An 18,320-nucleotide genomic window follows, 5' to 3' on the forward strand; every position below is an offset into this window, starting at 1 on the left:
CCTGGTTACCAGCAAAGACATCGCTGAATCGGTGTCACACACGCCGATTCAGCGATGTCTACGGGGAGTCCAGCGACGAAATAAAGTTCTGGACTTTCTTCCCCGACCAGCGACAGCACAGCAGGGGCCTGATCGCTGCTGCCTGTCACACTGGACGATATCGCTAGCGAGGACGCTGCAACGTCACGGATCGCTAGCGATATCGTCTAGTGTGACAGTACCTTTAGTTACCATCTCAGAACGTTTTGTACATCTTCACACTTCTCTAGCCAGAATCAAGAGGGTTGTTCAACTTTAGCAAGTAGAAAAATAAAAAAAATCAGCAACACTTTGTGACTGGATCTTTGCACATAGAAAAGAAAACAGGAACGTTTAGGATTAAAAATCAACTCACACTTCAGCCCTTTCGAAATGAGGAGCAAGAGAAAAGCAGTCATTGACAAAAACAGCTCTTTTTTTTTTTTTGGAGCAATCCAGCTTAAAAAAGAAAATCAAAACAGCCAATGCTTCTTAAGACCCCAAACAGAGCAATTTCATGCTAAAGAGCTTTGCTGTGTTTTTTTTTTCTGAGTTTCTTTTAAGTACACATTTTTTTTTTATTTATTTTTTTTTAATTTTGCATTTTTTTTTACGTAGGAAAAAAAGAAGCTTTCCTAATATTAAATTATGCCTACCTAAAACTGCTTTACCAAATGGTGCAATAGACACAGATACTGTGAGTAAGAAATGGATTTTTTCTTTTTCAAGTATATGAAAAGGTTTTTGGGAGAATGAATGAAAACATGGCCACAGAGAAATATATACATCTAGATTAATAATACTGTATCAAACGGGTGGAAAAAAAGGTGTTGGAAATGTTTTGCCTATGCACAAAGCTAAAGTTATGGCCTCTGCTGCTCGTAAGGTCTGCAATGCACAATATTACAAAGCAAAGCAGGCATTCTAGTAGCTGAAGGACCGTTAAATATACAGGTACTAGTCATAAAATAAGTGCGTTAACAGCTGCTCCCTTTCAATGCTGCCCCACTTTTTTTTTTTTCAAAGCACTCTCCTCCAATGGGGAGCATTTCTCCCACTGTACCAACATGGCCGTCTATACACTACCAAGAACTGCTTATTACTGGTATGTTGGATAGTGGCGAGTGTTTGTCTTCTTCATTGACCGTTTCGCACCTCGGCCTTTCGCACTGCAGAAAGCTTCAATGGGTTTGTTAGCTTGGGGGACGGGGGTTTTGATAGAACAAAGAGCTTGACCACTATCTGAACTGAACGGGAAGATGAGCAGCCGCTCTAACAGGACATGGCTCTTACGCAAACTTTGTTCGGGTGGCTGGCAGGCACATGTTGAAAAAACACCAAGTATTGTAGGGCTCCATGCAAGACTAGTCAAGAGCAGTGATAAGGACTTGGGTGATGCTTGGAAAGTATCCTAATATGTGACGTTTGGTCTTCTAGATGACAAGTTATGACCAGTTACTATCTGTCTACAGTTATCCTAGGATTTTATTTTTTTTATGCCAGTAACATAAAGGGGAAATCTGGCAACTTCACTCAGAAAATTATGTATACAATGGAAACCTACTTGCGTATAGGTTTGGCATTATGTGATAATTGCTCATTGTGTAAAAGGATCTGAAAAATGAATGTGACACCTGCTTTGAGCCCAAATCCTGCCAAGAGCTCATGCGTAAATAATTTCATTATTAATATTATTATTATTTAAGATTAGCTTCATACACTGCTAACGGTATAACACATTCATAAGCCCTGTTTGGCCAGAGCCGCAGTGACGTCTTCTGCTAGGGTGGCAAGCTGTGGTGATTCTAGAAGGTTGATGCTTCCAGAAGAGGACACATTGCTGAGACGCCGTGGAGAGGCAATGCTAGAACGACCTGGAGACTCCGTCACTATATCAGCACCGTGGTCAACTCGGGCCTTGGCTTGCTCTCGGAAATGCAACTTCTGACTGTCTATCTGTCAAAAAAAAGAAAAGTTATCAGCATATTCTTTTACCAGTGCAGAAATCTATACTCTGATCTAATCTTGAAAGGATTATTTAACACCTGAGAACTTGAAATCCATAGATAAAAAGCCTTTGTATTGACTGGCAACTGAAGTATTGTTCAGGGGAATCTGTCACCAGGATTTGGTATCCAATCTGAGAGTATCATGACGTAGAGAAAGAGACCCCAATTCCAAAGATGTGTCACTTACTAGACTACTTGCTGTAGTTTCAATAAACTAACTGTTTTACCAGAAGGTGACTATCACTCGAGAACTAGTAAACTTGCAACCATAGACCTTCATATTCACAATCTCTATATAACCCCACCCCCACCACTGATTGGCAGCTTTCTGCCTATGCAAAACGTACACAGAAAGCTGATTGGCAGCTTTTGTCCTATGCATAGTGTACACAGGAAGCTGCCAATCAGTGGTGTGGGCGGGATTATACAGAGCTCAGCATTCAGAGAACTGTTGATCTGCTGCAGATAAAACAGTGATTTTATCAAACCATCAGCAAGCAGCCCAGAAAGTGATACATCTCTAGAATCAGGGTCTCTGCCTATGCATCAAGCTGCTTTCAGAAGGGGTAGTGAAAACCTGGTGACAGATTCTCATTAAGGGCTTGGGTAATTGCCCAAATGTATTTAGGGGTTACATAAACCACAGTAATAAAGTTAATTAAAAAGTTATTTTACGAGATAGGGAATAATTTACTGATCACTGGGGTCTGACCGGTGGGAACCCCCAATGATTTCGGATTGCTCTGGAACCTGGGAACCATGTTCTGCATAGCCCCATATTTAGTAGAATGGTGGTGCACATTCTCGCCTTTTGCGCCATTCATTTTCAATGGGACTGATGGATATAGCAGGCAGTTTTATAAACAATGAATGGAGTGGGGTCAGAACACGCACAACTTTGATACTTTGATTTGAACTTATTATCTTGGGAATACCCAGCTGTGTAAGATCATCAGACAAAAAAGCTTTATGGTGCGGTGAAGAGGGAGAGTTTTGGACCTTTCTTTTTGTGAATGCTCTGCCTCTTTCTTCTCCCAGAATCTCCCTCCTCCATATACTTCTATAGGCAGCAGTTGTAAGTTGATCCCTTACTGAAAACAGCACTGAGGACAGATTTGCGCAGTTTTTGAGGGAGGGAAGTAGTGACTGATCAATGGGGAAAGAGACATTTTTCTTTGATAACATATATCACAAAGATTTTACCTTCACTTGTGCTATTGATTTATGGGGGAAAAAATAAAAGTTTAGAAACTCTTTACGCAACACTAACAATTTTAGTTTCTCACCTTGATATTTCCACCACCAGGAATGTGGTGAGCATTATCTAGTGAGCCGATCTTTGACTGGGCTTTTTCCTTGAAATCCAGTTTAACACTTTCGATCTTAATATTTCCACCACCTGCACAGAATAAGTATGAGATTAACTTAATGAAGTAAAATAAGGTCGGTCGTATGTCACTGAAATAGATAGGCAGCAAAAAAAACAAGCAAAAAATAAAACAAAAAAGCAATCTGTTGTAATGCATTTGGCTAAACGACCAGCTAAGTGAAAGGTTCTGCTCACATAACCAGACATTGAATAACACTGATGGATCTCATTGTTTTACACTGAGCTCCGAGAAGTTTCATAATACATTCCAATTCAAGAGACCCCATTGTATGTTATGGAGTCCGATCTTTTTCCATAGCAAATTAGAACTTTTTTTGTCAATGATTCAGTGGTTCAGAGACATATTTATACAATGTGGATGTTTTAAATACTTTATTAACCCTGCTGTTCTGTTGGTCAAAAATGACCGACTTTGAACTTCAATATTCTTTAAAATATTCAAGATGCGGCTCTGAAACCCGTGGCCGACCGACCCATCCTCATTTAAGTCAATCAACCACAAGTTTCAGAACCGCATCTTGAACACCCCAAAAAATACCAAAGTTCAAAATAGGTCTCCCCAGACCGAACAGAACAGCAGGGTTAAAGGTCTGCTTTACTCACTCCGACTCTTCAGATCAGCAACTAAGCCGTTAAGATTACTAATTCTTACACACTATTGATGAAGATCAATGCAAAATGAAAGATTTAACCTTTATTATTTTTCCTTAATTTATTCTGATATTCTGATAACATTATTTGTAGGATTTCTCAAACACTAGAGACTTATAACGATAATTCTCCAACATAGTATGTATAAATAAAATGCATGCTATTGGTGTTTTGGCAACTTGAGTGGCCGAAGTATATTAGCTCAATACAATTCTTTCTTTACCTTGCTGTCAGCTAGACCACAAAGTATCATTTCCTTTTCTGTCCAGCGACCATAGCAAAAGGCTAAAAGCCACCGCTGTGCTATCGTATTGGTGTTGTGTCAATCAATTTTTCTCTGCTGAAAATGGATCCCGGTATAAATTGGTCTCTTGTGGTCATATTTAAAAACTTGATCAATTGTCTTTCTAACCTTCTTACTTAAAGTCCGAAAACATCAAACGTTAGCCAAGGTTTGACAAATTGCAGCTACAGATTAAGTGTTGCTCAGCAGTTATGTGAGGTCACATGATCGACCAATCAGCGGCTAAATCCTGCACTATATAATTGCGCCTACACTTAGAGATCAGTGGGGTCACACAACAAAATGCAACATTCGCGATACACGTAGGGATGAAACGAAAGTAATCGTCTACAAATCTGCAGCGACTTCCATATGTGGCAGCTAGGCACACTTTTAAAGAATCCAAATCAAACATTTACGCAGAGGGTGCTGCCGCCTCTTTAAGGGGACTGCATTTCTTTTTTGCTACGTTTTACCTAGATCCATTCAAGTTCAACCTTTCTCCACCAATTGTTCATTTTGTCACTAATTTATCTATAACCCGCAATGGTATGTGTATGGAGGAAATCATCTATCCCTTTCTTAAAAGCTGTTATAGTGTCTGCCATTATACCTCTTGTGGTCGGGCATTCCACAGTCTGACTGCTCTAACTGTAAAGAACCCCTTCCTATGTAGCTGCAGGAATTGCCTTTCTTCCCCGGAAGTCGTGTGCCAGTCACTTGTACTGACCACACATATATTTATACATGTAAATGAGATCCATGAGATCCCCTCTGAGGCATCTTTTTCATAAGCAAAACAAGACCAACTTTTCCAACCTCTCATCATATGAGAGGCCTTCCATCCCTTGTAATAATCTAGTTGCCCGCCTTCGAACGGACTCTAATTTCAGAAAGTCCTTTTTTATATTTGGGGCCCAAAATTGAATCCCGTATTCGAGATGTGGCCTCACCAGTGATTTATAAAGGCGTAAAAATAAGTTGGTATCGCGGGATTTTCTCTTTATACTCCCTAAAATCTTGTATGCTTCTGCTGCTTGACATTGAGTACAGCTGCTTACATTACAAAATCGTGCTGACAGGTTCTCTTTAAGCTTATGATGATGAGAACAGTGACTGTTAATTATTAATCACTTTTATAAATGTCGAAGACACATTCAGTACATTTATTCCAGTAATTCATACAAAGCATTTACCACAACAGCATGAGAATGTGCCACTCCGGACATGACTGCTGATGGATGTCCACCGGCGACCTCCAATGACGCACTGTGCATGAGCTAGTTTCTAACACCACATGCAGTGCTATTTAATAGAGGTTGCTGGTCATATGCCCCTCTATGTCCGGAGCAGTGAGTTGCACTGCGAGGGGGCAGCACATATGAAATGAGGAAATAGGCGCCTCTGTGGTTAATACATGTAATACATTTTGTCAGTCAGCAGATTACATGTACATTTCATGGACATTTGTAAAAATTATTACAAGGTGGCCAACCCGTTAAATTGCCACGCTGAGCCATATACTTTGCATTGTGCTCAATTCCTCATACAACAGCCAATGACACTTGGGGCCGCTGGGGTAAAATTGAGCGCCATGGTTGTGGTGCTGAAGTTATATCTGGCCTCAGCCAAACCACAGTAGGAGATGAAGGCTGACCAGCACATGAGCCTTGATGACCAGGCTGAGTATTCAGGCTGAGCACCTAGGCCAAAGATGATCAGATCAGCAAACTAGGAGAATTTAGGTCCTGGGCTCGAGAAGACTAGGTGATGGTGACTATGGCCGTGGCTGCCAGGAGGATTCCCCATAGTATGAAAATCAGGTGAGAGGAGTGACAGAGTACAGATTGAGATGTCTAGCATATAAGGGACTTGGGACGTTCTTAGGTATCTCAGAAACACCATATGTTGAATGTCCAATTAGTGCCACCAAGTCAATAACTACATAACGGCAGTCCCATGTCATGTTTGCAAATTCAGCATACTCCAGTCATCCAGACTAGGCACCCGCACAATAATGGTGATAACAGTTATTACCCTTGAGGGGTGCTTCCATCAGGGACATATATAACATATGAATAAGGTTTCTCATAGACATTAATGGAGCAAGTCATGCTCTCCATACCCCACCTTCTTAAGATAAAAGTGGGTCTTTTGACGAGGTAGCCACATCTATTGGACATTTATAGGAAAACTAGTTTAGTACCAAAAGTGTCTCAGATGAGACAATGCCATTAAAGACCATTGCAACAATATCTAAAGATAACATACAAACTCCACGCAGGTAATGTTCTTGTTCAAACTCAGGACCCCAGTGCTGGAAGGCAACTCTCCTAACCACCGAGCCATTTTTTCTAAAGGGCCATATCCAACACATATTTATCTATGAAAGCTAGTTACATTTTTACTTCTGGTTAATATATTTGAAATGTGAGGAAACATATTTGAAAAATTCAAATTTCTGTGCTTGTCTAATACATTTACATTATTATTATTATTATTATTGCCAAGTTCACACATTGTGGCTTTGTCATGGATTTGCATTGCGGATTATGCAGCACAAACCCACAGCAATTTACAGTACAATACAAGAAAATGGGTTTTTCAAAATCCCAGTCACACATTGCAGAAAAATCAAATCTGCTGCACACTCATTATTATGGCGATTTTCATTGAAATTTTCACATTATTCAATGCTTAGAAAATAGAGTAGGGTGAAATCTGCAACAAAATAATAAGGAAATCCGCAAACTACACATATGGATATGTGGCGGAATTTTATCCAAATTCACAGCTGTGATTTTCCGCAATGCGTGAACTTGCCTAGTAGTTACAAAAATGAGAATCTCTTTACCTGGTCTATGACGAATGTTCCTCAGAGATCCACATTTTGATGTTATATGACTAAGGTCAATCTTCTTGCTAACAATCTGTATCTGTAACAATAGATTTAAGAAATAACGTTAGTCATATAGAAAGCGAATCTGGATGACCCTGGAGAGGATTAGACAAGGAATTGCAGGATAATTGGAAGTCAAGAACTGATTCATGCTATAGTGGTAGTGAATACAGACAGAGGTCAGAGGTGCAGAAAGTAATGAAACAAGTAGTTATATTGTATTCACAAGACATCAGTTAAGGTGCAAAAAGGTGATTAAATACAAATTATTAATATAGGAGTAAGGGATTCATCTGACCTTCAGCCATCATTCTATTTAGAGGACAATATCCTCAAAGTAACTGACTGTGGATGGACCTTCTTCTTTCCCATTACCTCTTCCTTCAAAATTCTTCTTTATCAACTATAATTTCGGTCACAAACATCCCAATGATATGTATAGGAAAAATATGTACTTCTAACTGTGGTTCTGTATGGGGTTGTCCTTTTCCAGATGTTGGATTTGGACATAACTTCATTCCTTACTTCAAAGCCTCTTCTTTAGACTAGGGTCAGACGGGATCATATTCTCTCATCCAAGAGATTCGGGTCGATTTTGCTAATGAGACTCTGATCAAAGTTTGATCAGAGTAAGATCTTAGTGTGATCTGATTTTATTGTAAAAGGATAAGATGGCAAAAAAAATTCTCCATCTTCTCCATTCTGTCGGTCCATGAAAATCGGACAACACTCAGATGTCATGGTGCGTTTTTTTCTACAGAATCATTGACTTGGATGGCCGAGTGCAGTCCAAATATCGGATGCAACTTGAGCATGCTGCTATTTGTTCTTAAACAGACCCTGTCCAAGGAAATAAAAATCGGACATGTCCATGACCCAGTAAAGTAACATTGGTCCAAGATATTTTGTCGGATCGCACTCTGACCAAAAATATGGTCGTCTGCACAAGTCCTTATGGGAAATACTGCAAAAAGCAGTTGCTAATCTGGTAGACTTTGACTCTTATTCCTAACTGCTTATGTAGGTGTTATCATCTAGTTAATGGGAGTTTCACCAGCCTAATCCATGGCAGAGAGTTGATTACCATGGATTACCTTTTTACTGATTCTTCTAGCCAAGCAACGATGGCCACATATTTCTTTTTAGCTTTACCAGACAAATAAACAATTCCATGATGATGTGGACAACGATATGGGTACGTTCACACAGAAGGTTTATAAGGCTGGAAATACCCGACGCTAATTTAATTAAAAATCTGCAGATATCGGTGGCTGAACATTGAATCTCTGTGCAGGATTGCAGTTTCAATTGTCACATGCCTGCCTGAAGAGCAGCCCCATTCAACAGGGCTCATCCACATTTGGCTATCCTCTGCTGATTCTGAGTGGAAACCACTGCAATAAATCACACGTCACTTTCTTAAGCGATTTTCAAATACTTGGTAGAATTTTAAGTGCCTGTATGAATGGCAATGTAGATTTCCCACTGAGTGTAGGGCGAGATGGTCTGTGGATGTTTTTGACATTTATTTAGTTGGAATGCATGGCGAAATTCACATGAATAATGGTGTGAACATATCCTAAAAGGTGAACATTAAAGAGACAGACAAAAGACAGAACAGGTGCCGAAAGGTTAAATGTGGTTCAAAAGGGTGGAGCCTTAAAGGACCTTCAGAAGGAGCACCAAGGAAGTGTTGGAGGAGATCCCATCACAGAGTGTGCCCTTACTTACATCACCTCCCCCAGCATTATGAGTGATGTTATCCTTGGAACCACAACGAGACTGAACACCACTATAATCAGTCTTCTCACTTAAGATTTTTACCTAAAAGGAACAGGAGGCAAAGTAAGCGTGTTCTAATGACAAAAGGTAGCACCAAAACACTTATTGCTACCATAGGGTGGTCCTAAACATAGGAAGCAATCCACAAGCTTATAGCATAGGCTTTCTATGATGCACAATACTAGCAGTTTTGTACGTCAATGAATGTGCATCTTACATAGTAACACTTTGTACTGTATTGTCACAGAAAATAATATAATGTGATTTACTGTTTCTGCTGAACCCAGATCTTGTGGCTCTTGTGGGCCATAGGTGCAAACCTTAATCTCTCAATGGCCAAACCATTTTTGACTTGAAAGAGGATCTGTCACTGGGTCAAAAGCGCCCTTTTTCTGCTCTTATTTTATTCTTGATGCTTCCCTGGGCATTTTTTATTTATTTTTTTTAAATCTACCATACGGTTCCAGAGATATTGGCCTTTTTATTCAGTGCCAACCTTTATGGTCTTTACCAACGAGACATGTGTTTAGGCTGTTCTGCCTTATTATCCTGGGAGCCACACCTACTTGGTAAAGACCAAAAAGAATTTACACTAAATAAAAAGGCCCAGCTCTTTGTAACTGTATGACGGATTAAAAAGAAAAAAATAAATGAATTCTTAGGAGAGCCGAGAGAAAAACAAGAGCAAAAACTGGCCACTTTTTCCTCCTGGCAGGTCATCCTTAACGTCTAGCATTTTTTTTCCATTTTTGCCTCTCAGCATTTCAGCTGTCATTACTTTCTTTTTTTCATTGACCTAGCTGTGTGAAGCTTTTTTATGTGGGAGAAGTTGCATTTTTACGTTCAGTTTGATTGTAATGTAAATATTTTTGTTAGCTCATATTACATATATATAGACAGTACAGACCAAAAGTTTGGACACACCTTCTCATTTAAAGATTTTTCTGGATTTTCATGACTATGAAAATTGTAATTTCACACTGAAGGCATCAAAACTATGAATTAACACATGTGGAATTATATACTTAACAAAAAAGTGTGAAACAACTGAAATATGTTTTATAGTCTAGGTTCTTCAAAGTAGCCACCTTTTGCTTTGATGACTGCTTTGCACACTCTTGGCATTCTATTGATGAGCTTCAAGAGGTAGTCACCGGGAATGGTCTTCCAACAATCTTGAAGGAGTTCCCAGAGATACTTAGCTCTTGTTGGCCCATTTGCCTTCACTCTGCGGTCCAGCTCACCCCAAACCATCTTGATTGGGTTAAGGTCTGGTGACTGTGGAGGCCAGGTCATCTGGCGTAGCACCTCATCACCCTCCTTCTTGGTCAAATAGCCCTTACACAGCCTGGAAGTGTGTTTAGGGTCATTGTCCTTTTGAAAAACAAATGATGGTCCAACTAAACGCAAACCGTATGGAATAGCATGCCGCTGCAAGATGCTGTGGAAGCCATGCTGGTTCAGTATGCCGTCAGTTTTGAATAAATCCCCAACAGTGTCACCAGCAAAGCACCCAAACACCATCACACCTCCTCCTTCATGCTTCATGGTGGGAACCAGGCATGTAGAGTCCATCCGTTCACCTTTTCTGCATCGCACAAAGACACGGTGGTTGGAACCAAAGATCTCAAATTTGGACTCATCAGACCAAAGCACAGATTTCCACTGGTCTAATGTCCATTCATTGTGTTCTTTAGCCCAAACAAGTCTCTTCTGCTCATTGCCTGTCCTTAGCAGTGTTTTCCTAGCAGCTATTTTACCATGAAGGCCTGCTACACAAAGTCTCCTCATAACAGTTGTTGTAGAGATGTGTCTGCTGCTAGAACTCTGTGTGGCATTGACCTGGTCTCTAATCTGAGCGGCTGTTAACCTGCGATTTCTGAGGCTGGTAACTCGGATAAACCTATCCACAGAAGCAGAGGTGACACTTGGTCTTCCTTTCCCGGGGCGGTCCTCATGTGAGCCAGTTTCTTTGTAGCTCTTGATGGTTTTCGCCACTGCACTTGGGGACACTTTCAAAGTTTTCCCAATTTTTCGAACTGACTGACCTTCATTTCTTAAAGTAATGATGGCCACTCATTTTTCTTTACTTAGCTGCTTTTTTCTTGCCATAATACAAATTCTAACACTCTATTCAGTAGGACTATCAGCTGTGTATCCACCAGACTTCTGCACAACACAACTGATGGTCCCAACCCCATTTTAAAGCAAGAAATCCCACTTATTAAACCTTACAGGGCACACCTGTGAAGTGAAAACCATTCCCAGTGACTACCTCTTGAAGCTCATCAAGAGAATGCCAAGAGTGTGCAAAGCAGTCATCAAAGCAAAAGGTGGCTACTTTGAAGAACCTAGAATATAAGACATATTTTCAGTTGTTTCACACATTTTTGTTAAGTATATAATTCCACATGTGTTAATTCATAGTTTTGATGCCTTCAGTGTGAATTTACAATTTTCATAGTCATGAAAATACAGAAAAATCTTTAAATGAGAAGGTGTGTCCAAACTTTTGGTCTGTACTGCATATATTTTTTTATCTTTCACACTATTCCGGTTTCACTCTGAACTACCTCATACAGCATTGATTATGTTATAGTGTTTATCTGGATAACTAGTAAGTATAGATTTTTGCTTATATGTGTATAAAAGCGTATTTTTAAGTTTCAATTTTTTAGTAATTTTTTTTAGCAGACAGTTTGGGGAGATGTATAAAGCAGTTTAATATAAAAACTGTCAATATAGATTCCATTTTGTATTCTGCGCTAGGCTGTAATTGGTTATTATGGGCAACAAAGATAGTCTTTCCTTTAGAAAGTTTTTAAAAATCTTCCTCGGTATTTTGTATTACTTTTTTTTGTATCCTACTAAAGGATTACTATTTAAAATGTTCTTTAAAAAATAAAAAACAACAAAAAATATGTATTTGCATATTCATATATGCTAAAACATTTTGATGTGTGTCACTATAAAATGGGCTGTTCCTAAGGAAGCATTAAGGGTACGTGCGAAAGGCATCGTTTTCAGGTGGATTCCGCCTGATATCCACCAAAAAAAAACACTCAAGAAATGCTAAAAAGAATAAACACATGCACTGCAATGTCATAACGACTTGTCATGCATACTGTATGTTCAGTCTTTTTTTAGCTTTTTTTAACTGCTTCAGAGTTGGTTATTTAAAACGGACTGCAGCCGGGAACAGGGGTCTTCTAAAATCAGAAAATCCCTTATTTAGGCAATATATACCATGTATCAGATTAATAAAATCTGGACCCATATCACCATAGTAGCAGTTAGGGACACTTTGGGGACTTGACAGGTTTTCTTTAAAGGGGATGTTCGGCCTTAGGCTACATGACTGTAGACTTGTGAATCCTCACAACGCGCTCACAGTGCACGGTGAGGGAGAGGGTGGTCAAGTGACCACAATTATGCAATTTGCATACCTCTGGCCACATTACGACTAAACTGTATCCGGCCTCGTTTAATTCAGGTTATGCCCATCTAGTCGGCATGTGACCACATGTATACAAATCACATGCTTGCGTTCACTCACCTGCCGCTCCCAACGTCGGCGAATCTTCACAGCACGCAGTGTGCGTGATGTGAGGACATAGAGTGACTGCAGACTTGTAGCCTAAGGCCAGACAATCCCTTTAACAGCCATTGAGAGAGGAGTATTGGCAAATATTAGGAAGTTAATTTAGTGGACTACAATTTGGGTACCCCAATATTGAAAATGGGTAACATTGGTCTGTTGAACATTTTTCTCACTTTTGTGTCAGCTGAACGGTCAGCTAAGCATGTAAAATCAGTACGGGTAGGAAGATTGTAAGGACGGTCCTTAGATATAGTGTCCTAGAACAATATGCTTATGATCAGCTAGCAGATACGGTATCATGAGAGAACCGACAGACATACAAGTCACGACTAAGCTGCTAGGCGACTACATGTCAATGTATTTGCCAATAGTTTCCAATAGCATCCAACTGTGACAGTAGCTCTAGACAATAATGTAGGCTTTAACTAATGACCAGTGCAAGACAAGTCATCCAATAACTCAGCAAAGACACTCTTCATGAAGAACCTTCACACGTTCCTTATAGGGCTCTGTTCACACCTGCGTTGGGGGCTCTGTCAGGAGCCTCCATTCTACACTCCTCAAGATTGATATTGGAACACCAAGAAGGAAAATTTACAGGGTTGCTAGACATGTTAATGATTTGCAAATGATGAAGAGATTGAAACAAATTTTTCAAAGCATTTCAATTTATACAGTATTGAGTATGAGCGCCATGCACAGAAATCCCCGCACTTACACGGCTTGGCAACTCCATGAAGAGGCCTTCATCAGGGATTGTGAAAGTGTGCCAGAAGCCTGTTTTCCAACATGACATGTAGGACATCACTGGTCGGCAACGGACCTTGATGATTTGCTGTCCAAGTGCACTCAGCGTGGCAGAATATTCCTCACACAATCACTAAAGGGGTTGTCCACCTTTGGGAACAACTTTTTTTCTTACTTAAATTCATGCAATTGGGGATAAAAATCATTTTGCAATTGAGTTTCATTAAACATGTTTCACTGTTTGCCTTCTATAGCCGCTGTATTAGACGGTCTATTGCTAGCTACAGAATGAGTTAATGGGACTGGCCACATTTATTTTAACAGATGTGTTGAGGACATGATTTTGTGGCACTTAATATTATAGAGATATGACAGGTTTTCCTCCTGCTCTTGTTGGTGCAGCTTTCCTCAAAGACAGCACAGCTCTCCAGTCCACAAAATGGCTGCTGGTGGAGGAGCATGTGATCAGACCTGTCCATCAACCTCCTCCAATAGAAAAGCAGTTGTCTCATGTGAGGTTTTCACTTGGAGGAGACTGATGAACTGCTCTGGTCACGTGCTCCTCCACCAGCAGCCATTTTGTGGGCTGGAGAGCTGTGCAGTCTATGAAAAAAGCTGCACTAACAAGACTAACAAGAGCAGGAGGAGAACCTTTCATACCTATATAATAGAAAGTGCCACAAAATCATGTCCCCAACACATCTCTTAACATAAAGATATTGCGGCCAACCCTGATAATCCATTCTGCAGCCAGCAATAGACAGTCTAATACAGAGCCTGTAGGAGGCAAATTGTGCAATATTTTTTAATGAAAAAAACTGATTTTTAGCCCCAATTTCATGCATTTAAGTAAGAAAACAAAATTGGACCCAAAGGTGGACAACCCCTATAATAACCTCTTTGATAGCAGCCAAGGTGTGTAAGTGCAGGTATTCCTGCATGTGGCACTCATTCTCAATACTGAATAATGGAGATGTTTTGAAAACTTTGCTTCTATGATTTCATCATTTGTATATCATTAGCATGTCTATCCATCCTGTGATTTCCATACTTCAATGACTTTTCTTACTTGGTGTCGTAATTTCAGTGTTCAGCAGTGTAGATTATATTGTATTTGATGGAAAGAATAACACAGAAAACACTGTCTTTCCCATCAAAGTGACGGATGCCAAGGAGGAACCAAACAGAACCTATGGAAATTTAAGGGGGTAGGTCCACCACGTTGGTGTATATCATGTGATAAATCGGGATCATTTCAGATTTTTTGCTTCTATGATGGAAAACACAGCTGTAAATCATAGTGTAGATGTGACCTCTGGCTAAGATGACTCTTATCAGTTCTCTGCACTTTTCCATAAGGCCACACTTAGGCTTAAGTCTTCGTCTCTTAACACGATATATGGTAACTATAAAAGTGTCTTGTTGGTGTTTGTAGATGCCATCATTTGATCTATGATTTACTTATTCTACTGAAAATCTCAAATTTGCATGCTTAACATATTCTGAACGCAAAATACATGTATAATGCATCTGAAATAGAAAAAAAATATGTGACTGGAAAAATAAATGTCATCCTATAGAAGTAAATCTTAAAATGTGTGGAGATCATTGTTTTCTATCTTTGTGGATGCTCTTACCTGTCCACCTTTAGGCTGATACTTAATGTTGTCTGTAGATCCAATCTTGGATTTTACATTCTTCAAGTCAGGGAGTGGTTGATTCATTAACCGCATTTGTTTTAGAGTGGCAGGAGACTTGGGAGGTGTTCGTAGGATAGCAATTTTCTTCTCAGACATTCCATAAATGGCAGATTTTGGAGTTCCTGGAGTGCGGGGTGTACGTGAATAACTTGGTGTGCCGGGTGTACCAGGAGTTCGAGAAGCATAACTTGGTGGGGTTCCTGGGGTTATAGCTGTGGACCCAGGCGTTGTAGGAGTAGACGTTCCACTCTTTCCTGTTCGACTCCAAATTGGCTCAGATCCTATGTAATGATTAAGACAAAATGGTACAGAAAGAGAAATTAAGAATTATTATTAATATATTTTCCAAATACATGTTTCAAAAACTAAGGGAACATTTGATCACCATAACCTAAAGTCAATTAAACTTCAAGAAAAAGCTAGATCGAAGAGGCAACAGCAAGACAACTCCAAAAAAAGGGAAATGTTTACAGGTGATAGCCGACAATCACTTTTTCCTTATCCTTCCTTATTGTTTTGAATTTTGCTAGTGTCCTTGTCACTATTGGTATCATGAGGTGTTACCTGCAGTCCATTCAGGTTGCACAAGCAACACAGCTCAACCAGGATGGTACAACATTATGTGCCATCATAAAATAGTTTGTTGTGTCTCCCAACATAATATCAACAGCATTGGGCAGATATCAGGACACGAGCTATCGAAAGGCAGATTATACAAAACATATTAAGTGCTAAAGAAGGATATTAGCTCAGTAGCAGGACCAGTATCTGCCCTTTTGCGCAAAATGGAACAGGAAAAGACCTGCCAGAACCATAAAAAATGGCCTCCAGCAGGATACTGTTGTGAATGTTTCTGACCAAAATGACAGGAACAGACTATAATATGGTGGGATGAGGGCCCAATGTCATATAATGGGACCTGTGCTCACAGCCCAGCACATCATGTGCTAGAGAACAAAAGAATTGCAGGTCTGACATCCTATTCTCTCAGAGCAGGTTCCGGTTTGTTGGTGGGTCAGTGATGGTCTGGGGATGCATTTCCATTGAGTTTCACATAACCCTCCACAAAATTGCCAATATTACCCTAAGTGATGTTAAGTACCGGGATGAAATCCTTAGAGCCATTATCAGACCTTATGTCGGTGATTTAGATCCTGGGTTTCTCCTGGTGATGATAATGTCTGACCTGATGTGGCCTGACTGTGTAGGCAGTTTCTGAATGACAAAGACATTGATGGCATTGACTGGCCCCAATATTCTCTAGACCTGAATCCAATAAAGAACCTCTAGGACATTATGTATTAGTGCATCAGATATATCAGATGCTAAGTAGCGCTACAAACTGTCCAGGAGCTCACTGATGCCCTGATCCAGGCCTGGGAGAAGATTCACCAGGACACTATCCAAAGTCTCAATAGTGTCATGCCCAGGGGGTGTTGGTAGTGCCTACAGGCAGATGGGGGCCATACACACTTCTGAAATTCAAGCAAGTTGGCTCTGCCTGTGATTTCAATGTGTTTTATTGATTTTTGGGGTGATTTGGAATCCAGTCCTCAATTAGTTGATGATATTGGTTTCCATTGACTGTTGATTTATTATTTTCTTCTCAATTGATTACAAATTTATATCAGCAAAGATTTTCAACGTGAATTTTTCTGTTCAACCGGATCATACAGTGGGGCAAAAAAGTATTTAGTCAGTCAGCAATAGTGCAAGTTCCACCACTTAAAAAGATGAGAGGCGTCTGTAATTTACATCATAGGTAGACCTCAACTATGGGAGACAAACTGAGAAAAAAAAAATCCAGAAAATCACATTGTCTGTTTTTTTATCATTTTTTTTTGCATATTATGGTGGAAAATAAGTATTTGGTCAGAAACAAACAATCAAGATTTCTGGCTCTCACAGACCTGTAACTTCTTCTTTAAGAGTCTCCTCTTTCCTCCACTCATTACCTGTAGTAATGGCACCTGTTTAAACTTGTTATCAGTATAAAAAGACACTTGTGCACACCCTCAAACAGTCTGACTCCAAACTCCACTATGGTGAAGACCAAAGAGCTGTCAAAGGACACCAGAAACAAAATTGTAGCCCTGCACCAGGCTGGGAAGACTGAATCTGCAATAGCCAACCAGCTTGGAGTGAAGAAATCAACAGTGGGAGCAATAATTAGAAAATGGAAGACATACAAGACCACTGATAATCTCCCTCGATCTGGGGCTCCACGCAAAATCCCACCCCGTGGGGTCAGAATGATCACAAGAACGGTGAGCAAAAATCCCAGAACCACACGGGGGGACCTAGTGAATGAACTGCAGAGAGCTGGAACCAATGTAACAAGGCCTACCATAAGTAACACACTACGCCACCTGTCATGATCCCAATGGCAGGGGATCACAAAAGGACAAGCACAAAAACAAAACAAGCTCTAGGGTGATGGAACCTGAGCTGACCGCGATCTTGAACCTAAACACACAACTAGCAGTAGCCGGGGAACGTGCCTACGATGATTCCTAGACGTCTCGCGCCAGCCGAAGGATTAACTTCCCCTATAAGAAGAAACACAGACCTCACTTGCCTCCAGAGAAACACCCCACAGAAATAGCAGCCCCCCACATGTAATAACGGTGAAATGAGAGGAAAGCACATACGTAGTTATGAAAATAGAATCAGCAAAAATGAGGCCCGCTAAAGCTAGATAGCAGAGGATACAAAAATGAACTGCACGGTCAGCGAAAAACCCTTCAAAAAACCATCCTGAAATTACTTGAACTCATGTGCCAACTCATGGAACATGAGGAGTAATTTCAGCCCACTAGAGCAACCAGCAGCAAGGAATCACATCTCTGCAAGCTGGACTAAGACAAAAATTAAGCAAAACGTGGAACAGGAAAATCAAAACTTAGCTTGTCCTGAAGATAACAGACGCAGGGAGCAGAGGTAAAAAGACACGCTGATTACATTGATAGCCGGCGAGGAAATGACAAAAAAAGCCAGGTTAAATAGGAAACTCCCATAACCTGATGGAACAGGTGGACACCAGAGACCGCAGAGAACACAAGTCACCCAGTACCATCAGTAACCACCAGAGGGAGCCCAAAAACAGAACTCACAACAGTACCCCCCCCTGAGGAGGGGTCACCGAACCCTCACGAGAACCACCAGGGCGACCAGGATGAGCCCTATGAAAAGCACGGACCAAATCGGCAGCATGAACATCAGAGGCAATCACCCAAGAAT

The 18,320-nt window shown here is 40.4% G+C and overlaps 1 protein-coding gene across 39 annotated transcripts in view; it reads right to left on the bottom strand.

The window, feature by feature from the left end:
• Positions 1 to 588: 588 nt before the first annotated feature.
• MAP2 (microtubule associated protein 2) overlaps positions 589 to 18,320 on the bottom strand; it is a 323,896-nt gene continuing 306,164 nt past the window's right edge. For 21 of the 39 annotated variants that reach the window (XM_069733495.1, XM_069733469.1, XM_069733493.1 and 18 more), the window contains 5 exons: positions 15,018 to 15,361; positions 8,982 to 9,074; positions 7,206 to 7,287; positions 3,314 to 3,426; positions 589 to 1,974 (listed from right to left, as the gene is read on the bottom strand). In XM_069733495.1, coding sequence (XP_069589596.1) covers positions 1,759 to 1,974; positions 3,314 to 3,426; positions 7,206 to 7,287; positions 8,982 to 9,074; positions 15,018 to 15,361 — 848 coding nt within the window. In that variant the 3' untranslated portion in view covers positions 589 to 1,758. The remainder of the gene's footprint in view (positions 1,975 to 3,313; positions 3,427 to 7,205; positions 7,288 to 8,981; positions 9,075 to 15,017; positions 15,362 to 18,320) is intronic. The other 18 variants (XM_069733482.1, XM_069733498.1, XM_069733496.1 and 15 more) reach the window with 3 other exon arrangements.

Source organism: Ranitomeya imitator, chromosome 7 (genome assembly GCF_032444005.1).
Source record: "Ranitomeya imitator isolate aRanImi1 chromosome 7, aRanImi1.pri, whole genome shotgun sequence".
NCBI lineage: Eukaryota > Metazoa > Chordata > Amphibia > Anura > Dendrobatidae > Ranitomeya > Ranitomeya imitator.